The 27,956-nt window shown below is 41.6% G+C and overlaps 3 protein-coding genes across 4 annotated transcripts in view; all 3 read left to right on the forward strand.

The window, feature by feature from the left end:
• Window positions 1-186: 186 nt before the first annotated feature.
• On the forward strand, window positions 187-3,672 carry LOC115770493 (unc-112-related protein). Its single transcript, XM_030715782.1, has 3 exons — window positions 187-421; window positions 511-891; window positions 968-3,672. The coding sequence occupies exon 3, from the start codon at window positions 1,059-1,061 to the stop codon at window positions 3,204-3,206; it is 2,148 nt and encodes a 715-aa protein (XP_030571642.1). The 5' UTR covers window positions 187-421; window positions 511-891; window positions 968-1,058; the 3' UTR covers window positions 3,207-3,672.
• A 744-nt stretch (window positions 3,673-4,416) lies between these two features.
• Window positions 4,417-6,029, forward strand: LOC115770113 (DNA-directed RNA polymerase III subunit RPC5). Its single transcript, XM_030715229.1, has 2 exons — window positions 4,417-5,576; window positions 5,643-6,029. Exons 1-2 carry the CDS (start codon window positions 4,482-4,484, stop codon window positions 5,988-5,990), a joined length of 1,443 nt encoding a protein of 480 aa, XP_030571089.1. The 5' UTR covers window positions 4,417-4,481; the 3' UTR covers window positions 5,991-6,029.
• Window positions 6,030-6,528: 499 nt separating this feature from the next.
• LOC115770014 (IQ motif and SEC7 domain-containing protein 3) overlaps window positions 6,529-27,956 on the forward strand; it is a 36,460-nt gene continuing 15,032 nt past the window's right edge. The window contains exon 1 of one of the 2 annotated variants that reach the window (XM_030715065.1): window positions 6,529-7,195. In XM_030715065.1, coding sequence (XP_030570925.1) covers window positions 6,855-7,195 — 341 coding nt within the window. In that variant the 5' untranslated portion in view covers window positions 6,529-6,854. Of the gene's footprint in view, window positions 7,196-20,758; window positions 20,849-27,956 lie in introns of those variants that run through there. The other variant, XM_030715067.1, reaches the window with a different exon arrangement.

Raw genomic sequence — 27,956 nt, forward strand, 5'->3', positions numbered from 1 at the left:
TATCGATATATCGATGCCTAAAAAGGGTTGACTATGTGTCGATATATATTAAAACAAAAAAATAATTTTGAATAGTTTTATTCAACACTAATCTATATTATGAATATATATGTACATAAGTTTTATTTTTAGTTATCTATCAATGCAAAATAGTGAAACTTAATCATTTTAAATTAGAAATTATTTGAACGATACTATCGTCATGATCAGCAATAGCTGCGCAATCGATAACCAAAATAGTCTGCACTCGACCGTAGCGACAGACGAAGGCTGATGACGAACGTGAAAAATATTCTAAAAATAAATTAACGATATTAAGCGTCGCATTAAAGAAGCTGGGCAATACAAATTGCCAAATATACGTTGTATATAGCTAAATAAGCAAGCCAAAAGCAAACATACACATTGCCAGATACAAGCTGTAAGCAAAGTCAACCGAAAACACGTCGCGTCGTCGCCGTTTCGTGCTGATTTATTTATGAATTAATTTCTCTCTCGTATCTCGCGTAGCTGCTGGCGTTTGGGCTTTGTTCACGATTTGCTCGTCGTTGCCGTCGCCGTCGCTGTCGCTCGTATGTGTGTGGAATTTTGCAGCATTCATTAGTATTTGTTGTGCCGTGGGACGACAACGACGTCTCCACCTCCTCGGAAAGAACGCTAACGATAACCTTGAGTGTTTACTGCGACAGGGAAGAGGGAAAAAAAAACAATTGAGCCCCGTTGAGCGAACGGCCATTAGAAGTGGAGCTGGAACTGGAGCTGGAGCTGTGCGAGCCAAAGCAAACATCTGGCGAGATAAGGGCGCCAGCAGCAATACCATATTCTCGTTTGCTTTGTATGTATTGCAAAAACAGCTCGCATATTGGATAGAAGGCCCAAGATAGAACGAACGTAGGTCGATTACGTCATCATTTGAGGAATTTTATTCAAAAATCAAGTGATTTTCCTGTTCGCTATTCATTTCTAGATATTGGCCCAGTCGCCCAAGTTCTTGTTTGTGTGCGTGTTTGTGTGTATGAGTGCTGGCAATACGCCTAAAATAGGAAAACAGTGGCAAGATGATTCATGTGGGTGAAAACACCTGGAACCTGCGGATAGTTATCACCGATCTGCAGGTGGAGAAAACGTTGCGTGTACGCGGTGACCAGCACATTGGCGGCGTCATGCTGCAGCTGGTCGATCCAGAGATGCCCAAGGATTGGTCTGATCATGCGCTCTGGTGGCCCGCTAAAAATATTTGGCTTACGCGCACGCGTTCCACCCTCGATCAGGCGGGCGTACAATCCGATTCATTTCTCTACTTCACGCCCATGCACAAAACGCTGCGTGTGCAGATGCCAGACTTACGCTATCTAGATTATCGTGTAAATTTCTCAATCAAAACATTTGGCGCTGTGGTGAATCTATGCAAAGATCTGGATATACGCTACCCGGAGGAGTTATCGTTGTGTAAGCCCGTCGAGCAGGAGCATTTAAAGAAGAACTTCTCCAAGTTGCCGCAAAAGAAGATACCCGTCGCAGAGGCCAATGGCACCGCGTATGTGCAACCTGCGGCGGACACCAACTCCTTTGTGCCTATTACGAATGCCTATAATGGCAGCAACGGCAGCCTGGATCGATCACATGGCAACGGCAATCTGCTGTGCGCGCCGACGTCTCCATACGCAACGACGCCCCGGCGTTCGGCCACTGCGCCTGGCACGCCCATCAGCTCGCCAACGGGCACTTGGAAGCATAACAACAGCCTCAATGGCTATGTCGCCTATGACTCTGGTTCAATTTTTGGCGATTTGCAGGAGAATTTGGCCGTCTCACCACGCTCGCCCAGTCCAGATGTGCGCGCTCGCCTTGTGCGGCCCAAGACGCTGGTGCAAAAGGCGCGCCTGAATGTCGGTTGGCTGGATTCTTCGCTGTCCATCATGGAGCAGGGTGTGCGTGAATTTGATACGCTCTGCTTACGCTTCAAGTACTACACGTTCTTCGATTTGAATCCAAAGTACGATCAAGTGCGCATCAATCAGCTGTACGAGCAGGCAAAATGGTCTATACTCAACGAAGAGCTGGACTGCACCGAGGAGGAGACTCTGATGTTTGCCGCGCTGCAATTTCAAGTCAATCATCAAACGGATTTGCATCCTCCCGGCATTGATTCCGGCGTGGATAACTCCAACCAAAAGAACGGCGCTGAAGACGACATCGACTCGGCGCTCAACGAGCTGCAAATCACACTTGAGGGTCCAAATGCCGGAACCGATACGGGCAACATAACTCGCATACCCGAGCTATCGGACTATTTGCGTTTCCTGAAGCCACAGCTGTTCACGCTGAGGGGCTACAAGCGCTACTTCTTCACGTATCGCGACCTGCATCTGCACCTGTACAAATCGCAGGAGGAGTCGCGTCGTGGTGCGCCCAGCTTCACCATCAACTTGCGCGGCTGTGAGGTAACGCCCGATGTACATTTAGCCCAAGGCAAGTTTGGCATAAGGCTGGAAGTGTCGCCGGAGGGACGCAACGGACCAAACAGCGAATTCTGGGTGCGCTGCGAGAATGAGGAACAATATGCCAAATGGATGGCTGCCTGTCGTCTTGCTGCCAAGGGACGCTCGCTCGCCGACAGCAGCTACGAGAGTGAGGTAAGCAGCATACGATCGCTGCTCCAAATGCAGAAGCCGCAGGCACAGGCGGCGCCATTGAACATCAATCCACGCGTCGTGGACGCCAACGATTACCTGTCGCCCAAAATGTTGCGTAAGCTCTCCGGCAAGGCGGTGCAACGTATTCTGGAGGCACACGCCAATGTGCGCCAGCTGCAGCTAATGGAAGCCAAACTTAAGTACATACAGGCTTGGCAATCGCTACCTGACTTTGGTGTCACGCTATTCGTCATTAAATTCGATGGTCATAAGAAGGAGGAGCTGCTGGGCGTAGCGCACAATCGGATCATGCGCATGGATCTGAATACGGGCGATCACCTGAAGACCTGGCGTTACAACACAATGAAAGCCTGGAACGTTAACTGGGGCATCAAGTGCATGATGATTCAATTCCACGATGAGAACGTCGTCTTCTCTTGCCTATCTGCCGACTGCAAGGTGGTGCACGAATTCATTGGCGGCTATATCTTTATGTCCATGCGCTCCAAAGAGAACAACCAGACGCTTAACGAGGAAATGTTCCACAAACTGACGGGTGGCTGGTCGTAAGGTCGACGTTTGTTGGCCTCCGTCTTACAAGTGCCAAGCACAAACTGTCGCATGTTTAATGTCTATCTGAATTAAATAATTTATGTGTGTAAATGTTATATACGCAATAGAGCCTCGCTTCTATTGGCTTCTATTGTCAACGTTAATATCTAGACTAATATGTAATATCTATAACGGAATCCACGTTGTGCCTTGAAGCGAAATACTTTTCACTTTAACTGGCACGTCCAAGTCAAGTCCGTGTCCAATGTGTGTACTAAAACAAAACAAAAAACTAAAAAAAAAACTTGTTAATGTGCCTCGTTATCAGTGTATTTTTAACGTAGTTAATCAGTCTTTTTGTACTACTCTTCTTTTTTTTATCAACCCGGAATCAAAACCGTTCGAGTGGCCTTGCAAATGCTTGCAAACTAACCAGAAATTTTATATATTGTATATTTATTAAACAAATTAATAAGCAAATAAATTATTTTTTATGTTTTTTATGATGGTAAAAAGTGAACATTGTCTCTGTATTATCGCTGTTACCAAGCAGATGAGATACCCACTGGAAACTTGAGCAGCATTTGCGATTACTCATCGAGGGGCGTGCGAGTCCAAGTCCGTGTTGATGCAACAGCATTTAATATAAAGCCAGCAATTGTTATTAATAACATTTCAATTGAATTGATAAGCGAGCCGTCGCCACCGTCGACGACCGACTCATTGGAAGGGGCAATATATGCACAGCAGTTACCATAAAAGTAGATTATGCGCAAGTTGCATGACTTTAAACGTAGATATGCATGTTGATTGATGAGTTATGTACGCTCAAAAACGGGTGTGCTGTCTCGGGGGCAACTTCTCACAGTCGTCTGGCGCAAGGTCATAAGTGGAATGCAAATCTGAAACAGCTTGAATTTAATTCAATTAAATGTTAAGTGTGACTTCATCAGCTATAAAATGTCCATAAGGGATAAGCTCTTGAACCAAGGTAGGAAACTGTTCAAAGTTTTTGACTTTACGCGGGCAACGGATTTTTTCAAAACAGCTTATGCTGATCGATAAGTTGACTTATCTCCTGCTTCTGGCAACGTTGCTTACTTGCATAAAAAAGGTATCGATAAGCAACTCGTGAAGTTCAATATATCGCTCATATCCAGCAATCTGCAGTATATTATTGCTAACAGCTAGTATTTTCTTGCTTTTGAAACTTGGTCACTCTGTATACAGAGCCGCATGATTCCTGCACAGCAGGCAGCTAACAACAAATTAAAGTATTAAATCCTTAATTAAATGGAGGATGAAGAGGACCCCATCGTGGAGGAGATACCCGTCTTTCTATCCAAAAACCTGCAGGACAATTTGTATTTATTTCAATACCCCACAAAAACCCAACTGCTAAATCACGATGATGCCGTTGTTGTCAACTGTTGTGTGAAACCATTTACACAGGAGGTCAAGGTGGATTTCGGTCTGAACATAGAGTCAAACCACTACGACCGCTTCAAGGGTGAGCAATTTGCGGTAGCCGCCGATGGCAAGAACACCTATGGCGCTGCCACGCCCAAGGGCGCGGAACGACCTACCTACAAACGTGGCATCATGGACAAGCAAGCGTTTACCAGCACGCGTTCCTTGACGGACATCTCCAAGTACGTGGTGGGCATCTACACAGACAAGGAGGTGCATTTGTCGCCGCTGGCTAGCATTGTACAACTGCGACCCTCGCTCAACTATTTTGACAAGGAGGACAAGCGGCGCAAGGCAGAGCAAAAGGCGCAGACGGAGGATGTGGACGACGAGGAGGTGGCGCAGCAAGTAACAGTGAAATTCGCACGTGGCACTGGCGCTGGCGCCGCTGCAAAGAAGACCAAGGAGCAGCGTGGCACCTACGACAACTTTGTTCAGCGCATTGTGGATGAGCCCTGGTGTGAGAGCTATTGGCATGCAAGGAGCACGCCCACCGCAGAGCTCGAGCGACAGAAGCTGTACAGCACTAACCATCAGGCCAATCAGTCACTGTCTCTACCGCCCAGCGAATATCTGTACAAGCTGCTGCCACATGATGAGCATGTCCAACAGGTAGATGTGGCTAATGTGCTGCCCGTCTATAACAAGGCAATGCTGAAGACGATGTCGCTGCTGGAACAGCTTCGCGTGCTGCTCAAGGATGCCAAGACACTCTCGTTTACGGATATACTGCACATCCTCTCAGAACACATTGATCCGCATGTCAACGCCGACAAAGTGCTGGCGCTACTTCCTCAAGTGGGAATACTGCTGCACGGCAACTGGGTGCCCAAGTCGGAGGTGGTCTATCCCGAAAAGATGCTATCACATGCCAATGGAGTCTCGGCGGAGCAAATGATACGTGCCAGAGATTACATAGTATGTCCCAAGCAAAAATGTTCCAGATTAAGCTATTTAACAATTTCTCTTTATTTACCCGCACAGCTCTACAGATTCTCGCGCACCCCATGCCTGTATCGCAACCAGGTAATGACCGCCACCCAGTTGCCGCCCGCCGAGACCTTGGACGTGCTGAGTACTGTGGCACGCGTGAATGCGACGAAACGTTGGGAACTTCTGCTGCCGCCTGACAAGGAGTTTGAGCAAAAGCATGTAGAGCTAGTTCAACGTCAGGAGTTGCATTGGCGCGCCACGGAGCAATCGTACAATGAAATGGACTGGGCCAAGGAAACGAAGCGTGTGCGCAAGCGGTCTACGCGCAAAAGTGAATCACAACAACAAACGACAATGGCGATGCCGCCGCCTGCGGTGCACCTTCCCACAGAAGCGTAGCAGCGCCAAAAAGTTCCAGATATTAAAAAAAAGGATGAAAAATTCAGTTCTCTTTATTATTAATACTATTTTAATAATGTGGTCTAAAAGAAAACCTTTTGAAGCAACAATAGTATGGGGCTTAGTAATTCCACCCTGTCCTGCCTGTGTATCCGCGCGCCAAATTGGAGCTAGTTCGCAGTGAACTATACACAGTGCCATTTTGAGTAAATTAGTCTTACTCAACTAAAAACCTTATGGTCCAATGATGCTAGCAATATACTGTTTTGGAACAACACATATTTAATTTTACAAATAAGCTCCTACTTGGTAAATATGTTGAAATGAGTTGAATGACAAATTTGGCGCCAATATCAGCTTAGAGATGGCAATCTAAGCGATAGGCAGACAATTAATTGTCAAATCAGTATATTTCTTTTGGTATATTTAAAAAAGCACTAAGCATATTACAACAAAAAAGGCTTGGTCACACAGTTCGCCGTATTCGTGTATTCGTTTTGGTGTCCGAAGAACAAGTAGCACGTCGGTCGCGCATGTTATGAAAATCAAAAATCAAAAAGAGTTGTCTAACAGCAATCGACACAAGTGAAACAATAAGTTAATAAATTAAAAAGAGCATTAATCCAGAAAGTGTGCGCCAAGTGCAGTGCGCGAATGCGAATCCAGTGAAGTTCAAATCAAAGCACACTGCGGCGGCGTCGCTTTGCGTCGTGTAGTTCTTTCGTTCGCTTTTTCATATTCAAAGTAGTTTTTTTTTGTTTTCCCATCTCCCTCTTCTGGTCGCGAGTGCGTTTGCGTGGCGCGATGTTCTGTTTTAGTCCATGAAGTGCAGTCGAGTTTGTTTCCATCCAAACAACTAAAACAATGTCGGAGGCCGAGCACAAGACCTTGTCACCCAAGCGCAGCGACTCTGATGCTGCACCAGAGCACCAACAGCAGCAGCATCAGCAGCAGCAACAGTTGCTGCTGCATCAAACAACACAGTCTCTGCTCATGGCTAGCTCCATGCTTTGTCCCGGTCCCGTGCATCCGCCCACTCAAATCAAATTCAATGTTGAGGATTTGCTGCATGAAAACAATCTGCTGCATGCCAGGCTGAAGGAGCTGAGCATCGAGCGCGATCGCCTGCTCTGCGAGGTCTCCAATCTGCGCCTGGAGCTGGACATGGCCGAGCTGAAGCGGTTGCCGCTCGAATTGGACGAAGGGTGAGTAGCATAAGAAATGTCACTTGTTTTATGCCTTGATGCATATATATTAAGGGGCTAAGTAGTAGGGGGGCGGGGTCGGGACTGAGTCAGCGCTGCGTCATGTCCTCACAGCCCAGCTGCAGGGCTAAACATGCTCTGCTTCTGGTTTTTGCAACCCCATTTCAGGTATATTATTGCTACCTGTGTATGCGTCTCACAGTCATGGCCAAAATATTGTGCCAGCTCCCGATCATATTTTGCCTGTTTTATTATTTGTTTTTGCAACTCTGACTCAACCGCAGTGTTCGCATTCGTTATGTTTTTTACCTCACCTTTTACGCTTATCGCTCGCAGTCCCATTTGTTTGCATTGCTCTTTCGGCTGTACTACACACACACACACACACACACACATGTGTCTGCCTGTGTGTGTGTGTACTTAACTCCCACCTTATCACATTCGCCTTGCTGATAAGCACGACGCGCCGCTAGAGATACACAAGCGATAGTTGATAAACGTGCTGAAAACCTCAAACTAGGAATTCAACAGCGGAAATTCAATGGCAAGTTTGGGGCAACTGCCTTTGCTGCTGCTTGCACCTAGAGATGATCAGGGGCCTTGCCAAGGGCCTCTACGAACGTCGCCCTGACCTAAAAGCACGATAAAATTCTAGTGTGTGTTATAAATATCATGTTTAATTTACGCAATCAGTTAAAATCATGTATAAATTAGGTGACCGTGGTGCGGGTTAAATGTTTATGAGAAAGCTATTCCAAAGTAAGAGACACTAATACAACAAACTTCAGAGTTAGAGCTAAACTTATTATTATTATAATAAAAATATATAAATTATTAACATAACTTGCTTAACCACATACCACTGGCTAGGACTATAAGACAGCCATACACTTGTCTGGGATAGAGCTTAAGGTAAAAAATAATATATGTATATACAAGCTGGTATTTATCGGCATTACTTTGAACGTGCTTTTCATCCAGTTTACTCACTTGCGGGTAGATTGTCCAGAAAAAGCTGGTTTATAAGTTTGGTGCAAATCGAACGGAAGTCATATTTGCTTTTACAAACAAAATTCCTATTTTATTCACTCAAATTGGATTTTCCCATTATTTTATTACATTTATTTAAAATTTCAATTAATGTAAACTATTTTGAACTAATATTCCATGCTGGTAGAATCTCTGATAATTATTTTAAACCAATAATTGTATATGTTTAGCATTCTATTAATTCCATAATGTTGGTCAACTGGCAAGAGCCATACGTGAATTAGTTTACAAATTTGGATTGCAAGAAAACGGTTAAGAATCGTTTAGTTAATAAAAGTACACGCCCCTGCACGCCCCTCTCTATTTGAAGAAGAAGTAGAAGAAATGCAAAGCAAACACGCAAAGTACTCAAAGATAAATTGACAACGACCCAGCGACACATATTGGCATTGAGATACAGATACAAATATAACAGCAGATACGAATACAGATACAGATACAAAGGTTTGGGTTAATTGGCATGCTTTGGGTTTGCTTTGAACCCATTTACGCAAATAAGCGCAAGTGTTCAGCACAGTTCAGTTTAGTTCAGTTAACTCTAACCGTTTTTTTTTTCTTAATAGCTGCCCGCTTAACCTTAAGCAGATCTTCATGAAATGTTCTCTTTTTTTTTGTTGTTCAAAGTTTTGCGCTGTTCACCTTCGCGAAAGCGTGAAATAAAACAAAAAGCACAAATATTCTCAAGATGAAAACGCTGAAAATGCGCGGGCAGCTCAAATAGTTGTTTTTGTTTTTGTGGCTATATTTGCTTGTGGCTCTGCTGGTCTTTTGGTCAGCCAATACAATACACAATGTCGTTGGCTTTTCGCCCAGTCCCGCTGTCAGTCCAACAACTCATTAGCCAAGTTATCATCATCTAATAAAGCTAAAAGCAACAACAACAGGCACACGCACACAATTACAGCTCGTAGCAGGCACAACTCCGTCTGCGATGAAAATGGCTGCATACAAAAAAGAAAAAAGAAAACTGAAAAAAAAAACACATTTGCCCATTTTAAAATGTCTGCAGAGTGAGATAATTAAGTGAGTTGAGAGTCTATTAATTTCATACGCCCCTTTTAAGCTGGTCATCACGACTGACGGAGAGGGGGAGTTAGAGAAAGGGTGAGTGGGAGGGAGGGAGGTTTGGCAGGGTAAAGGGATGAGCAAAGGTTTCGGACTATTTAATGCCCAGCTAACAACGTGCGTCTCAACTAGGTGAAGAGTCCAACAACTGTGCCAAATAACTGGAACTGCAGAAAAATCAACTGTTAAGCATTTGCGTATATCACGACTTGGCACCTAGAAATAACGCCAAGAATTTAAATGAAAAGAATATGAAAATGATTTTTAGCACAAATTAATGTTAAAAATGGGCATCAGCTTACATTCGATTGTTTAGAGAGGCTTAATTAGATAGAGTATATAGAAGTGTGTATTTTTGCTGCAATTATGATCTTTGCGAGTTCTATAAACAGTTTCATTACGTAACTTCGCATACATATGATAACTCATATTAATCAAATTTCATATATATGTTATATTAGCTGGGATAATACCCGGCTTTGCCCGGCACATACTGTGTGATCTTAATAAGATAAAATGATATTAATTCATTAATAAAGTAAACATTTCTAAGTATTTTGGCTACTCTCTAAAACCATTCCACTTTGATGGGTGATAAGCTTTATTAAGTTCGTAATTAAATTAAAAAAATTCCGCTCTTACAGGCTTTATTAATTTAAATACAATACTAAACGTATTCAGACTTGGCAACACAATCTAAGCCATCCCGTTGACAAATGTTATTCCCGCGAGAAATGATGAATAACAAATTCACCTAACAGGGTGGATTTCCTGAAAACGATGAAAGAACTCTCAAACTTGTCTATGTTTGAAATGAGTTTGAAATTGATGACATAAATAAAAATATCTCCTTATTAACACATCTGATTAATTTAAATTATTATTTTAAATATTTTCGCTTGCTAATACAAGACCAGAAAAGTGTATTTAAAGTAGGGCGTAGCCGACATACCTGGTTCTCTTCATTGTTTTAGTGCTTGCTCTGTTCGGTTCATTTGCATGCAACATTTGCTGTTGCCGGGGGCTGGACTCTGGCTTCTAATTTTCAAACATGCGTGCTGCAAATGTATATTCTTTAATTAAAACTTATGCTAAATGGACATGCACTGTCCGCGGTGGTGGGAGGGTGTGGGGCGGGGTCAGCGCTGCTGATCCGAGCGTGCAGCCAGTGGAGAGTCTGTGGGAGCCCTGGGTAGTACCCATACCCCCCGTCCAGCTGTTTCGGACTAGACTACAATACAAGCACGTAAATACACATACATGTGTATTTATTACGCATGCGATAAACAAAAACTTTTCACATGAGCCGCCAAAGTTTTCAATTGAAAAATGAGATCATCGAGCGGCAGCAAAGCAGCAAAGAATAATAATTAAAATCACTTGGCTATATCATTTTTGAAATGTTTAATAAACAATGCCATTGGCGTCTGGAGCTGTTAAAGTTGTTGTTGTTGAAGTCGTTGTTGTGGTTGTTGCTGGCGGCCTTCATATGCGAATTTCACATGGCAAAAACGCTTTGGCAAGCGCACAGCTCAAGTCTTCAGTCTTAACGGATTACTTTTTGGACTATACAAAACGCACAGTGTAATCAATTTGGTAAAACTTTGCTTTTTTTTTTCTTTCTGTTTTGTCATGTTGAGCTGCCGCGGCTTTGACGATGATTGATGGCCATGTAAATTGAACTGTAACTGTAAAAATGTAGCTCGTTATCGTCGCTGCCAACTTCCGACTCGTGCAGCATTTGATTGTCAATTCATGGCTGAGCCTTTGACAGTTCAACAAGCCAACATGGCCATAACACTGCCTTTAACTAGATCCACGATCATCGACCCGCCCCTCAGCCCGTGCTCCTCTTCCATTCTTTTCACGCGCCTGCGCAAATGCGTGACCCAAAAATGGCAAAAAGTCTACGCGAGTTTCTTTTTAGGGGGCACAAAAATGTGGGATTTGCCTTTGTTTTGATTTCATTATGGAAGAGCTTAGTTCCTGCTACTTGTAGTGCGCATTCTTATGGGCAGAATATCTAACTTATTGAGCGATGTTTCCATTCGATTCGTGTGTGGAATAATTTAAAAGCCGCATATATAAAGACTTTAAATGGTTAATCTTAGTATTTCACAAAATTTCATTCATCATTTTTTATATTGGCCTAGAAACATTTTTTAATAATTATTTTCTATATCTATGGTATTTATTTATTTGTGTTTTAAGCCCAATACAACATTGGAATTTATTAAAAATTTTCTGTGAAAGTTCACAGAATTTGTATATGTTAGATTTGCAATTTCATAAATTGTCAATGTTATTTGTTGTTCAACATTAGCATAAATAATTTTTCTACGAATCTTAAATTATAGTTAAGGATTAAGTAACATAAATATTTCGTATTTGCATGTTTTATAGCGGAAACTACGTCTAGTTTGTTTAACTAATTCTATAATGCTTGAGATGTGAACAAGCATGAGTAATTTGCCATATATCTTATCTGCGGCATGCTGTGTGGATTGTAGGAAATCTTTGGGAATGTGGCTGTCAAGTGACAGGCGCTTCCGTTCATGTGCTTTTGCAATGCCATCAATTCCATTTCCACTTTCATGCCACTGCACACCTCTCGCCTTGCAGCGGCAGCTGCATTTAACTTTGTGGCAGTTTTTTTTGCTCTTGGGGTCATTTGTTGAGGGCGCGTGGCTCCGGCAAAGCCGTCAATCAATTAACGGCGCACCATAAAAAACGAAACTCAGCAAAAATGTATTTCAAAACAGCAATTAAAAAGATGCATTGACTTTTTGTTGCTGCTCTTCTAAGGGGCACTGCCCCAAAACGGAAAACGAAAGCGGAAAAATAAAAATTTTTTGTAAAAATTATAAAAACATCCAGAACAAAAATATGAAGAGCAGAATGTGAAAAAGATTTTTGTTACGCATTTGTTGGCCCGCGAGTATTGTACGTTGACCCAAATTTCGATGCCTCCCCCTCGTTGCGTATTTGTCGGACGAGTATCTGGTACTTCCTTCGGCTGACCCCAGGCACTCTATATGCCCCAAACCAAACGCACAACAGCACGCCCCAATTGCTGCTTTCGATGGTGCCAAGAAAATGCGTCGTTGCTTAATTTCCACACATACACACACAGGCACACACCCGAACACACACACACAATGCCTGTTTGCCACCCCGCGCCCTTTCGACACTTTATCGGTCTTAAGAGTGCAGCAGCGACAACGCAGCGGGCGCAGTTTTCCCCCCCGCATATTCAAATTTAATTTTTCGAAAATTAAAAGCACGTAAATTTAAATGTCTTTATGTGTATGTGTGTGTGTGTCGGTGTGTAGGCGCATCAACACGAATGCTTTGCGATTTATATTTTTAGGTTTTCTTGTCTGTTTCAATATTTGGGCTTAGTGTCAACAACAACAACAACAAAGTTCGCCTTGTCGCTGCCGCTGCTCATCACTCATCGCCCGAGGCACTCGGGGCTTGACCTTAGCTCCCAGCTCCCAGCTCAAAGCAGCAGCTGCTGCAGCCTCAACTTGTTGTTGCTCCCCACTCGCCAACGTCAATGCACGCGGCCAGCCGTCGTCGCCATACACTACTCCACTCCCGCCACCTTCCCCCCGTCCCCATCTCCATTTCCATTTGCGCGCAGTCGCCAAGAGATTGGTGACCAGCAGCAGCGGCAGCAGCGGCGACAGAGGCATCGGCATCGACAGCGACCACTCGAAAGAGCGTCGTCGCAACGGCGCCGCTGAACGCATTCAAATAACGCCCACAATAAATACAAATATGAATATATATTTAAGCACAGATACACATGTATATATATTTGTATTTTGTTGTTAATGCTGCTTATGTTTATTTCATTCATACGAAAAATGTAAAAAGCGAAATCCACAACCGTAAACGTAAACCAAAAACATGCAAATTGAAAGCGAATTCAATTTTTGAGGCACTGGGCGAGCGAGTAAGCGACCCGGCCAAAACGCCAAGTTGGTCAACCAGCAACAACCATAACAACAACAACAACAAGAAATCGACTAACCAACCAGAAGATAGCCATTTATGTGGCCCATTAATCGATTGTCAGCGACGTCGTCATAGTACAAGTATATAGCCCGTTTGCCGCTCTGGCCGACCGTTCGACTGTCCGTCCGTCCGTCCGAGCTGCTGCCCAGCGCTGACAACCAGTTGTTGAATACCCTAACTTGTAGTTAGGCTATAATGAATAGATGATTGAGATTGAGTGGAAAGAAAGAGAGATCTAAAGGAATTCAGCTTGAACTTCAATTTAAATAATGCTAATATATCTACTTCAATCAATAAATAATCAAATAGATCATTTAAAAAGTAGATCCCGCAAGTTTTTATGTGTTCAACTTTGGTAAATTGCTTTTAGAAAAGTTGAAGGAGTGCCAAAACAAAAGTTTAAACTAAAACTTAGAATTGCGTTATATGTTTACAGTTAAATCTCAGGCCTTGGACTTATCTGTAGGAAAATATAAATAAATGTTAGGAATTTAGGAAGAAAAAAACAGATTTAAAGTTTTTTGCTTGCTTTTAAAGCAGACGATCCTGACAGTTTCGTAGAATTGTAAATCACAATTATTGTTCACTATGTCACTAGGATTTTGACTTCCCAATAGCATATATAACGAATCTTAAAAGATGTAACATTAACAATTATTTCATCATTATTATGATTAAATTCTATATACATAGTGAAATATAGTTTCATCACCAGAAATTCGAAAGTATCTGCAAAATATAAACTATTAATTTATTGGTTTATAAATTGAATTTTTATAAACAAATAGGCATAAAATATCTATTTCCAGTCCATTCATCTTTTCTTTTTCTATAAACAATTTCTTTATTTGCCACTTAATTATTATTCCATTTAAAAAATTACTTCAGGTGCTGATTTTTCAAAACTGAATCAACAATTCATTCTTTAGACTTTCGTAGTTGTTTTTCCTCAGGAATTTCGAAATTCAATCTTCTGTCAATAATAATATTAAGTGCATTCAAACGTCGTTAACTCGAATCAGTTGTTTTGATTTCTTGTTACTGTTTTCCTTTGTTATTGTTGCTGCAGTTGTTGTCTGTTGTTTGTTGTTGGTGTCGTTGCAGTTGCAAATGTTGTTTCTACTTAGTTGCCCGTATTATGACTCTCTTTGGTGCAGTCGGCTGTTTAGAGAGTTGCTTTGCCTGCCGGACTTGTGATTATATTACAGACCTGTGGACTCGGTTTGTGGCTAGAAATCATCAACGTCATTTATATCATCATCATCATCATCATCATTATCATCATCAATAGCATCAACAATATCATTATTAAGTTCGACGTGCGGCCGTGGGAAGGCAAACCAACTCTCGTATCGATTCAGACAGTTTGCCAGGCTTCACCCACACCCATGTCGGATATATATATGTACTATATATATCTGTTTATATAGTGCTCTTTTATAGCTGTTGCATGCCACATTCATTGGCACTTTCATGAAAATCAAGTTACCGTTAATTGCGTAGCATCGTCTGCAACACCCCCCAGTGGCAAGCAAACACACCTTACAAAGTGCCTCTCTCTCCTTTTCCCTCTCTCTCACTCTCTATCTTTCTCTGCATTTTAATTACGCCACCCAATTAACACAGCCCCCGCTTTTCCCCCACTGCAGCTGCTGCCGCTGCTGCTGCTTCTGCTGCTGCTGTTGCTGCCACTCGACGTGACAAATTAGAGCGTCAGCTTCATTCCCAAATGTTTTTTGACTAGCTTTAAAGTCTCGATTCATGTTTGTCGTATTAACAGCATGCAACACGGTCTCGCAGACCCAATAACTAAGCCAACAAGCGCCCCCACAAACACACACACACACACTCACACTCTTCAGATGTTTATATATATATTTACACGATATACGTAAGCGCTGTGTCTAAAACAACATCAAGGCAACGCAGATTTTCCTTGTGGCCGCCGCGTCGCAAACGCTCTAAAAATAGAGTTTAACAAACTGTAAAAGTATTCCACCACATACAAAGCGGCGGCAACGCACCCAAAAAAACACTCACAAGAACACTCACACACACACACACACGCGCGCACGCACACAATGACATATTGGGGATGACGAGTTGATGCAACCAAACAAACTGCCGCTGTGCCCATTTTCCATCTCTCGACTTGCATTGCGAATATGCAGAAAAATCTCAACAGAATTTTGCCTATGCCTAGCGAAACGTCATCGTCCTGTGCCACCCCCCGCACCCAACCCCACTCTTATCCTGCCCTGGTTGCAGCTACAGCTGAGTGACTGCAGCGCTCTCTCTGGTGGGTCCCTGACCGACCAGTGAGGGCCGGGGGCGTGCGGGTTCTGTTGCTGCGCGGGCGTTTACATGCGTCTTGCCCACTGGAAAAACGCTCGGGCGTATGAGCACTTTTCTCCACTGCACTTCTCTTTGTTTTTGTGCAACTTCTTAATGCTCTACCCTTCTACTGGGGCCTAAGGGCTTTGGGAATAGGCTCAAGATAAAAGTTTGGGGATTGCAACTTATAGCATAAAATCTGCAAACCTAACTAACTTTGGTTGGGAACATACGAGTTTCGTCGATTCTAGAGATATTTGAGATTATAACATGTCAACAACTTGTTTTTATCCTATTTGACTATCTATTTGTTTAGTGATACTTCATTCGAGAAATGGTTTCTTTATTTTTAAGGACTATAATTACTTTGCAATCTTAGACATAAAAAAGTTAGCTGTTGGGATAAGATAAGACTTCTGACTAGTGCCATTGGGTATTTCTAAAAGGCAATCATAAGTCGAAATAATTACTAGATAAAAATGTAGGAAATACTCATAGTTTCTTTTTGAAATAACTGGGTTTTACCAAAGGCTAATATTTATTTAGATTGCAAGCTTAACAACAGGCATTACTTATTGAAAAAGAACTTGGAATGGGAAAATTGAAAAGAAAAATTGAAAATTACAGAATACTTTGACTAAAATTTAACTTTATATGTATATTATCACGTTTTAATTTAATTTGTTTTGATTATGATTCATATCTTTACTTTGATTCTTTCTATATAATAGTAAGAAATATAGAGCCTCAATTGCTGTTTAAAACTCGTTATTTCAATTTGTTTATCAAATAAAACCTATTTCTTAAGCGTTGACAAGAATGCAAATATAGCTTTCTCATATGCCTTACTACCTACCGTATAGAAGGTGTATATATCATAGATATTCAGTTCCCGAACAAGCTCAACTCATCAAGGTCGCTGGAGAAGGGTATTTAACAGTTCATAAAGACTCTGGTTTTATAATGTGTCAAAGACCGTGTTTTAAGGCGCCTCCAACCCAACATGTTATCCAGCATGTTCTGCATCATGAAGTACACTTCGCGTTGTTGCACTCCGCCCCAGCACTGCACATCGTCTCCCGCTCTACCGCTCTCCCTCTCTGCCACTCTCCCACTCTGGCACTTGTGGTGTGCTCTTTAGCGTTTGCTGACTTTTACACGGATGACAAAGAGGCACAGCGTGGCCAAGGGATTCGCTCCGGCGGCAGCTGCTCCATTTTCACAATTTGTGCAACTGACTGACAGCTCTCATTTCGACAGCCTGCAGCAGTTTTTGATTATTTCTCTTACTTAATTAGCTGGCTCGAACGGGTAAAACTTTTGATGCCAGCAATTGGTTGGTTTGTTTCTCATCTCAGATAGCACTCGGCTAGCTAATAACTTGTCATCTTGCACCGAAAATGGAAATTTTCTTTTGTTCATATCATCTGCATTATTCAATCTCTGGCATTTGCCTACTCGAAGTTGCTCGTCTCCCTCTCTATATATGTCTCTTTGTCCGATTGCCTCCATTTCCATTTTCATTGCGAGTTTATTTCGATGATAATTCTGTGAGATGCGTTCAGCGTATTTTCTTATACCCATACCCTATACCCCAATGAAAGGGTATAATGATTTGTTGGTAATGCTATACTTATACTTATTCTTGAACAAGACGCATAGCTGAGTCGATCTAGCCAAAAGCTACAGACCTGACATTTTATATGCATATGTATATATTATACGCAGAATGTGCTTCTTTTATGTTCCATTTTTAAGCAAGGTTTTTTAAGCTCAAATATTTCTCACATAGATTAGGAATAACTTATTTTTTGGGTAACTTCCCAAGTTCTGCCCCAAAATAATATAGTTTAAAGCTGGAAGCCAAACTTGAGCCTGCGTTTGTCATAATGTGGACGGAAGAAGCACAGCACGTGTAGGTATGTGTGTTTTTGTTGTGTTCTTATTGACGAAAGTTCGAATATTCGAGAAGGTGGCACTGCTGACAGGGTATCTGTTCGACAAGCATACTCTTGCTGGTTTTCTTCGTTCTGTTGATCTGCTGCGCTTTTGTTTACACTTGAGCATTCTTAGAGTTTGTTTTTCCTTGGTCTACTGTTTGTTTGTTTGTCTTCTTTTCCCGCACACCGTGTAGAGGAGGGGGGCTGGCGGGGGGTCGCTGCTCAACTTTTTATCTAGTTCAAAGTTGGTTGCAAGTTGCAGTTCTGATGCGCTGCGTTGTCGTGCGGCTAATGCGTTTGACCCATTTCAATGGGTGGGGGCGTGCAACCAGCTCATCTAGCTCCCACACTATATACAGCCAACCCCCTCCCCGCCCTCTGTCCCGCCCTGTGTAACTTATCCACTCGGCTTGGTGCGCGCTTCACAAAAAAAAAGAGCATGGCAATAAATGAATCCATGAGAAGCGCATTCAAAGTTTGAACTTCTTTTTTATTCATTTTTTGTTCACACAATAAAATGCACAAAGAAACCAGGTAGTGGTTGAGGGTGAGGTGGGGAGGGAAGGGTAGGTGCAGGTAGTAGATGGTGTCGTCTTGTCGGTTGCAGTTTGCAGTTGGCAATTGTTCGAGGCTCACTTCTTGTTATTGTTATTAGCGATTATTAAATACTTTTTGCCGCCTGTTTATTTGAAAAGCGCGCACAAGAATTGAAGTCGCAGCCAAAGTCAATGTGGAAGTTGCATTGGGGTAACCTCGCCAAGTGGTTGTTGCTCTTGTTATTATTGTTGTTGGTGCGGGTGCATTGCATGCAACGGGGCCATAGAAAGTGCAGACAGACGTCTACCCCGACCAATAGCAGCGCCCAATGGCAGACACTCGAACACGCACAGACCAGCGAAAGGAGTTCTCAAAGAATTCAATTCAATTCGTCATTTTTCTGGGCCTCACATTGCGCCCAAATCATGGGCTCCCAGCTTGAATTCAGAATTTAACGCCTGAGAATGGTGTACACATTATTTACATATTTTAATATATCAAAATTATAAAATAATATTTTCAAAATATCAAGCAAAAAATTGTTTTGTGCCAAAGCATTCAGTTCAGGCTTAGGTTTGTCTGTTTTTTATCCAATTAATCCGGATTATAGTAGACGCAAAAATTGTAATTTCGGGCTTAAACCAATTTGTTTAAAAAACCCGTTTGCAGCCTTGTTAAGCTGTGTGATAAAGGTCACAAAATGTGTAAGAGCTATGCTAAAATTTAGGGAAAAACTCAAAATATGGTAGAGTTATATATGAGAAATAAATTTTCTCCTGGACTAGCCGGTTCTATTGCATATGTAAATTATAAAACTTATAAAATTTGATTATTTTCTACTTAACCTTTGACTTGTCGAATTTTTTTATAGCAACAAATATTTTAAAACCTTTGTTACGCTTAAAATAACCCTATCTTATTCCTTTAACTTTTCTATAAATATGCTTGGAATTCATTTAATAATTTTGCTGCAGAGCTTCATTAGTCGAAAATTCGACTAATGTTTCATAATTCCAAAAAGAAGCTAACAAAATGTCTTCTTAATAACTTTTAAGTAATTTCTCTAAGTGTATGTGCCTACATTTAGGCCTGGCAATGCCGCGCGCGCTCTCAATTGTCTGGCACTCGCTCTCAATTCACCCCAATTTTTTTGGCAAATAAGGGTGGGCCATAAATTGCTTTGCCTAAAGTCTTGCCCTTATGCGAGCAGCATCTTAAGGACACGGGCACTCAACGCTGTTTTCCTTCAAAAACATTCCGGATTCGCTTTGCTCATGTTTATCGCATGCTATGGACTAATGTGCGACGGCATCCGCAGCCACCCTTAAGCATAATTGCACACGCTCTCTCTTTCTCTCTCTCGCTCTCGCTCTTGCCGTCTCTTTGGTTGGCTGCTCCCCCTTAGCTCCAAACAACAACGGCAGCAGCCACAATTTTGCTCTCTGCTGCGCTCGGCAATTGTTGTTAATGGAACTCGTTTTCAATTTTAATGATTTTAAAACTATTTAGCAGACAATTGCGATATTAGTTGAGAGAGTTTGTCAATGAACTGCAATTGTTGTCGACCATAATGAGAGCTGTGGCAGCTGTCCTGCAAATGCAGTTGCCGTCGCCGTCGCCGTCGCCGTTGCAGTTGCAGTTGCAAATTGCAAGTCAGGGGCTTAAGGAAGCAACCACCAGGCAGAAGTAACTGAGACGCAGATACAAAAACAACCCGCACATCTGTTGGGCAAAGGGGCGCTCGCTCTCAGTCTCTCTCTCTATCTCCCGCTCTCCCGCTAGAGGGTCGTTGCTGCTCTCTCTCATCTGGAGGCAGTTGACGCCGCTTTGGCTCTGCCGACGCCTTTAGTAACGGCGTGCTGCTCAGTAGTCAGTCTCACAATACAGTTAGCCGACGTTAGTTTTTCGCAGACGCTTTTCCGCCTAGCAACATTTTCTACATCCATATATATATATAATTGCATATACATTGGCCCATGTAACCTGAAGTTCTAGTGCGTGCTAGTGCCTAGTTACTAGTGCTCCGAGCGTCTAGTTAGTGCATATACCAGTTCGTAATCGTATCCTAGCGCCTGGGCTAGCCTGCCCCGCTTTTCATTTTTCCGTTTTCCTATTATTTTCGTTTTTTTTTTGCCAATTTCGTTTGCCCGCCCCTTCGTCGCCGCGGCCTGTGTATGTATTCGTTTGTCTGCGGCCAACCCCGGCAAGTTCGTCGTCATCGTCGCCTCCTTCTGCCCATTGGGCGTTAATAATGCGAGATTTCTTGTACGTCAATACATATTAAAATATATAGTCGATTATACTCGGATATATCGCGAATTATTGGCCCGCCATAAATAGATACCCAAGTGAAATGTTTGCCGCTGTCTATTGATTTTTCGTCAAAATCATTATCAACATCATTATTAACACTGTAATCATTCGCTGGTGCCAAAGTGTTGTAAACCGTCCATAAAAATCAGAACCTAGTTCCACCATAACCAAAACAACAACAACAACAACAACAACAACAATTCCGTTTCATTAGACACTGCCCGCAGCACTGAAGGGTCTCTGTCTGCCTTAACTAGCACAACCCGTGTATCAGCTACATACCATATATAAGAGCATATATTTATATACTATATATCTACACAATGAGCAGCTACACGGCAGCCCAGTACTACAAGACCACCAATATGATTACCTCGAATGAGATCTACTGGTAAGTTTCAGACATATCTATGTACATATTCCCTTTTTGCATTATCCTTTCTGTGTCTGCCTGGCTGCACTTGTGGGGCATCCGCCCACAAATACAACAAGCTACACCCCCTTCTCTGTTGCCAGCCGGCAGTTCAAGGTTCGCTCTGGCGAGGCCGCTTGTGACGCAATAGACGCCCACAATACGCGTCCCATTGAAGCTGCAGCAGCAAAATCAATGATATCTCCGCTGTTTCGGGTGCTTTCCCCCACCCCCTAGCTGTGCAGCTTATTTGTATAGCTGCCCACACACATACACGCGTTCGCCCACGCTGCCTCACCCACCTCTGAGCCCACACAGCGCGCACTGCGTGGGAACAAAGGCGTCTTCTACTTCCACACAATGCACTTTGTCTATAGTCAAACTAGACTAGAAAACGCATACAAGTAGGCAACACTTTTTTAATTAGTTGTTAACTGCCAGCTGACACTTGACTGCCAGCCCAAGGGTATGCAGTGAATTTATTTGTGGATCGCAAGTGCCCCAAGTGCAGCTCCATTCACAATTTCAAGTGGTGAGTAAGGCAGCCCAAGAGTATGCTGCGCATTTATTTGTGGATCGCAAGTGCCCAACTGCAGCTCCATTCACAATTTCAACACTCATAGGAGCAGGTTTTTAAATTGAGTCTAATTTTAAGTACATACAAATTTAATGTATGTTTCATTTAAAAGCTAACAACTTTATTTACCCTTTTTTTAATGCTTGGGCTTACTTTATTCTCTGAGCTCTAAGTAAATAGACAGCTTGAATTTTTCCACAATCTCAATTCCAGCGAAAAAATCGATTCTTTTTGGCAAATAAGTATCATTTCCCTTTACTTCCATCTATTAATGTACGATAATGTATGTGTATATGTGAACAGCTTTTATGTGCCAGCTAACAGTTACATAAATATGAAGTTACAAAAGCCTTGAACTCTGACATTTTCAATACAGCCCACATGACACACATAGACAGATACATAGCTGCATGCATATATATATATATATGTCCATATTTTCGATTGGTATACATATACACAATATTCAGATTTGTATGTCTAAGGCATTGCTACTCCCACGCCGAGACACGCGCATAAAAATTCCATGATAAACACGTGATTTTATGTACATAACTGTCAGTAGGTCTTCGAGCCAATGCAACTGTAACAGACGAGCATTATCTTAAGCTGTGATAATAGCCAGGCCACAAAGAACTGCAATTTACCTGTGTCGTCTAATTGGTGTACGGAAATGTATTTCGTAGAAAACCAAAATAGATAATTTGGAAATATAGATTGTGCCAACTAGACAGATTAGTTCAGCTATATTGCAGGTACTTTATTTATGCTGGTGCTCGACGAAATATGAAATATATCAGCTGTGTAATTTACCAGAATTTATAGAACATTTTTCGATATCTTTATTTGTTCGATTATTATGGGAATTCATATAACCTATCATATTAAATAAAATTATAATTTCTTTAAAATATAATTAATAGGATTCATGGTACAGAGATCTTTGTACACAGCTTTATATAAGACTTAACATATTATTATTAAACAATTTGCATAACAACTAATATAATACTATAATTGAGTTAGTTTTCTTATTCATTGCAAAGAGTTTTGTTTATTACTGCCCTTACGATATGACCATGATGGCTTTTTATCTTTCGTTGTGGCTTACAATTATAATAATTATTACCACTTTTTTGCAATTATCATACTCGAAATACGGCATTCAGGTCTCAATACTAATACAAAGCTAGAAATGAAAATGATAATTATTTTTATGTGCCTTGACTGGCTGTGCATTTTTGATTTCGAACCTAAAATCAAATCAAAACTAATAAGGAACTGCATGGTCTACTGCAAAGTCTCATAAAAACAAAACCTGAACTACTGAACATCTTGATAAATCCACAATAAAAGCAAACTAGATTTTACTATAGAAACACAAAGCTAGTTATATATATATACTCTCATCATATGTTTTTGTTGGCAACGCAACAACGTGAGCGCATCCTCACCTGCTCGGTAACAATTAACACTTTTATAGCTCTTTGCATATTTACACAAATATCAAGCAATGGAAGTTTCTATATTGTATTTGTTTTATACTCGGCAGCAGCAGTAGTTGGCATTTGATCATCTGAAATGTATCTCAAGCGAATGCATATGATTATATAGCTGATCTGTGAGCTTGTGCCCTCAGTTCTCAGCGCTGAATCTGAAAGTCATATTATTTAAATATTTAACGCTTTTAATATACACTTGCACAGAGTACTATAAAGTAGTTGCAAAATGTGTAACGCTTGGTAGGAGATGTCTCCGGCCGCATTAAAATATAAAATTTGAATAGGTCTGTATCGACCGCATCAGAGCGCTATATCGTAAAGCTCTTTAGATTGATTGATCGTATAATTGATATGGTAAAGATGATGGAAAACTGAGTTTCTTTTTTAATTTGGGGAAAACTATTTTTGTTTTTCAATATACTCGGAATAAATCTACTGCTTTTCTACTTTTATATAATTCCAAGATATAACATCGATACGAATGAAAGTTGTTTTAAGAGTATTAAATCTTCGTCTTATAGACTAAAGCCGTTCTTTCCTGTTTTTTAGTTGTATTGGTTTTTCTGAGCTGCAAATTTCAAGTTCAAAGTGTGCCCAGCCAGTGAGCCAGGTGATTCATTGGTTTCACGTGATCTTTTTAGTTTCTCTCGATTCTCCCCCTGCTGTATTCGGAGTCGTGCGCTAATTGAAAGCCAGCTTTTGAGTGGCTCCAACGATGATAAGAGAGCGGGCGCTGATATTTTCCTGCCCGCTCAGTATCCGGCGCTTTAGTAGGCTTCTGGGTTTGTAGGCCTACGCAAAAAGTGTGAATAAATTCCGAAATGTTACAGCCAAAAACTCGACGAGCATCAAGAAAGCATCTAAATTAATGTGCAAACCAGTTAAGAAGACTTGCAAGCGTGGCTAACCGGCTGACGTCATGTGTGTGTGTGTGTGTGTGTGTGTGTGTGTGTGTGTGTGTGTGTGGAAGTATTGGTGGCAAAGTGGGAGAGGGAGGTTGCCGGCAGACCAGTTACCAGTTCTTGCAGCAGTTGCCGTTGTTGTCATTGTTGTTGTTGTCGTCCTAGTTGTGTGCCAAATTTCTTGCGTTCCAGTTAGTCGGTCGACGCTTTGCTGTGGATACGCGCCATGAATGAATATGCTAAGTAAAGTACTTACCCAAAGTGCTTTGCCCTGTGCCTGCCCTGTAATCAAAAGGTGTAGAAAATATGAATGCTATTCTAGGAGAGTACATTTAGTTTTGGATGAAAGTTGAGTTGTGAATACGAAAGGAAACTTGTTTATTAACAGCGCGCGCTTGAATTGAATTTTAGAAAATTCCACTCACTATTGTGGAAAATGGGTGGAAGTAGATTGCATACAACTTTGTTATTCGTCATTCAATCTGCTTTAAACTTGATTTGAAAGGTCTTTTGTGCAAATTCATTAGATATGTATTTTATACTTTACGAAAAAGGCATCCCCTTTTGTAGATTATAAATGTCATTCTCTTTAAACTTGTTTTGAAAGCTCTCTTTTTTTCACAGGAATAGGTGAACAAATTATGCCTTAATATGAAATTTGAAAACTCTAGTAATAATATTATTATAAGGTAATGCTCATTAAATACGCTAATACGCTTAAACATTAATTAATTTACTCATACCATGACGCACTCTCTTGTATTACAATTTCTGCTTTATTGCTTCGGTGGTTCAGTTGCGACTCCCGGATTTGACTTGAGACAAAGCTCTTAGTGTTTCGAGGAAGTTGGTTTGCCATCAGTTTCGTCTGTACGCATATTCCCCGTTGAGCACCCTACACTCAAAGTAAGGTTCTTACTTGACTTGTTTCTTTTGTTGGTTGCACAATAGCGTCAATTGTTGTTGTTGTTGTAGTTGTTGTTGCTGCTTTGTCGACGGAGCGTGGAGTTGGCTTTGTCAGTGATTTGCATTGAATTGGAAGCTGACGAAATGGCAAGTGGCCCCATGGCGAAATTGTACTCAAAATTTCCAAATCGAATCGTAGACGCCTGCGCAAGGGTTGTAATTTACAGCATACACTACATGCCGCAAAGTTCATTAGCTTCTGTGGAAAGCTGTGTCGTGTTGCCAAAAATAGACATTCCACACAACAAAAGAGGAAAAAAAAACAGTTTCGCATAATGATGTCCAATTTGGGAACTGATTATGCAAAGTTGGCGATTTGTTTTGGCTCACTTGAATTGATGATGATGATGATAATCTTAATCACAGATCTTCGCCTGCTGCTGATGCTGCTGAAACTGAAGAGACAGCGAGAGAGAGAGATTCAATTGCATGAAACATACATAAATAAATAATAGGCTGCTAATCGCTTGTAAACATGAATTTTTCCACTGAAAACATCAATGAGAAAGCAGACGGAGCTAATGCCGCACCTGAAGGGGTGAGCGTTCGCGGGAGGGGGGAAGGGGCTTGTGCTTCTCTGTCTACGTGATTCAGAGCCTAACGAGCATAGAACCCTTGTGGGCGCACTTTCCCAAAAAGCAAGCAGCGGCAGCAACAATCGTGCCACATGAGCCGAGCCAACAACGTGGTTGCTGCCGCTTGGCCCCCGGCGCACGCTCCTCGTTATTGTTTTGTGATTGATGAAGGCGACGCCAGTGGGCAGCCAAAGCTCGCAAATAACAACCAACTGCCAACAGCGAGCGCTTCATTCATGGCCAAGAAGAAACAAGTGAAGTGAAGTGTGTTGTGTTGGTGAAGTGCAAGTGAAAGTGAAGTTTTGGCGGCGTTTCGTCGTGTACTTCATTGGCAGACACAAAATAATTTCCCACTAACATAATTTTCAACAACGAAAGAGAAAAAAAAAAACAAGATAGCGCCCGACTAGCAGATACCCTGTGCTGTCGTTGCAATCATTCGAAGTACATTGTATGCCACAACTGCGCACTTTACACGGTAGCTGTGCCTAGCAGCACACTATGGGAATGCTTTCTTGAATAAGTTCGGTACTCATAGTCCGATCATTTTGAAATTTTTGGTGATTAAATTTGCAAATAAGGACTATGCATATACCAAAGTCGATAGCTATAACTCTCATAAGTCTACTTTCTAGTCGGTTTAAAAAAGTAAGCCTGTATTATCTTGTCAGTTACGAGATATTGTCGATAGACCTAGTCTATAAATCGATATTTTTCGATTTCTTAAAATCGATGATTGGCAATAACTTCTAAACTTAAAAATCCTCTTAGTCTCTAAGATAGACGCGTCTATGCAGACGGACATGTCTAGATCGAATCGACTATTCATACAGAGCAAGAATATATATATGTTTCTTAATGTTCGAAGATGCCTTCAGCTGCCTGTTACATACGTGTGTAAAGACCCATCATAGTCTGTTTAACCTATTTTCAATGGGTACAAGGTGTACAAAAACAGATGAAAAAAACGTTGCCCATTTCCATTTGTTGTTGCTGCTGTTGACTGATGTGATTCGCCGCTGTGGCTGCTGCTGCTGCTGCTGCGGATCGTCATTGTTGCTGCTCATCTTCATCTTCATCATCGGCGCCCGTGTGTTTGTTACACATTTAATTAAATGCCTGGCCAAGTGAGAGTGAATCCGATCGTCTCGCAACTTTGTGTTGATCTTTGTTCACCTTGGGTTAGAGATGGGCATGTGTTGAACCCTATGAAACACGATTTTTTAAGGCTATTATTATTTTGTCACGACACTTTTCACATAACGCGTTTAAAAAGCCAACTCTGAACTCATTAAGTAAACTCAGATGAGAATATATGAGGAGACAGTGCATATGACAAAGCAATAAATCTCTTCACTATATCATATAGGTGTTAATATAAAAAGTTTAGACCCCGCCTTGTTATTGTTTTTATTTCCTTTAATTAAATTCGCAAATTCCATATTAAAATATGCTCTTAGCCTTTAAATGTTCGTTAGATTGAACTTATTTATCAAGGGGCACCAATAGAAACGGTCGATTGCAAACTGAGTTATTTCGTGAGATCAGAAAAATATGTACGTCTGCTTGGGTATATAGAATATATACAAGGTACATCTAACAAATGAATATAAAATCCATAAAGATCAAAGAGTCTAACTATTGATTGTTTATTAATTGACGAAATTTATTTATTGACAAACACAATTGATATCGTGCAACGAAGCGAAAGCACGCTCTGTGGCCTTCGCTAGCTTTGGGGGACGAGGGAGGGGGCACTGGAGGCACGCTTCATTAACCGCTTGTCTCAGCCATTGTCTCAGCGCGCCCAGCGCCCAGCGTTCACTTTCTAATCATCAAGTCAGCTTTGCCGTCGTCGTCGCCATGTGGCTGCCAAGTTGCCAACTCTGGCAGCCATGACCGAATGCAATCAGCGACGGCCACGCAAGTTGAAGGTACTACCAAACCGCATATGGCAAGGGAGGAGAGTGAAGAGGTAGAGAGGGAGAGAGAGCGAGACAGGGGGCAGTGGGTTGTTGGCAGCACTCGCAATCGTTGTTGGCTTTTGGGTTTCGGGTAGAAGGTCTTTTAGACAGGCGTATAGGGCTGGCATATGCACAGGTACACATTTATCCACTAACTGGGCTCAGACGCATAAGGTCAAGTCAACAAACAAACAGCTTAACAACCCAGACAGTCAGTTAACGTAATCGTAATCGCATAGTTAGTAACTACATTCGCGATGTTTACTAATGAAATATACAAAACGATTCATATGCGTGTGAGCTAACCTGCGCGGGTAGTTTAAGCAGTTGTTGACCAAAGTCATAGCTGATCAAATTAAAGTAAACGAATATTTGATGAAATAACGCGATTAGATAAGACTGGTTCAATATTCATTGGAATAGACTTGTGCACAAAGAAAAGCGGAAATATAGCTATATAATCTATATGCTTTTTTTATTAGTAAGAACAGAGGTATATGTAAACACAGATTAGATAACTAAAAGACGCTTTTATCTATTAGATAAACACAAATATATGTTTTTGCTCAATTATCTTGAATGCGAATACTCCTAGTTGCCA

This window comes from Drosophila novamexicana, unplaced genomic scaffold (assembly GCF_003285875.2).
Source record: "Drosophila novamexicana strain 15010-1031.04,08,12 unplaced genomic scaffold, DnovRS2.1 tig00004555-arrow-pilon, whole genome shotgun sequence".
Taxonomy (NCBI): Eukaryota; Metazoa; Arthropoda; class Insecta; order Diptera; family Drosophilidae; genus Drosophila; species Drosophila novamexicana.

What these genes read in the sequence shown, in the direction of transcription:
- LOC115770493 (XM_030715782.1), top strand. Translation starts at nt 1,059, where the DNA reads ATGATTCATGTGGGTGAAAACACCTGGAACCTGCGGATAGTTATCACC.
- LOC115770113 (XM_030715229.1), top strand. Translation starts at nt 4,482, where the DNA reads ATGGAGGATGAAGAGGACCCCATCGTGGAGGAGATACCCGTCTTTCTA. An exon ending in TACGTGCCAGAGATTACATA is followed by an intron (nt 5,577 to 5,642) that starts GTATGTCCCAAG and finishes TTACCCGCACAG; the next exon opens with CTCTACAGATTCTCGCGCAC.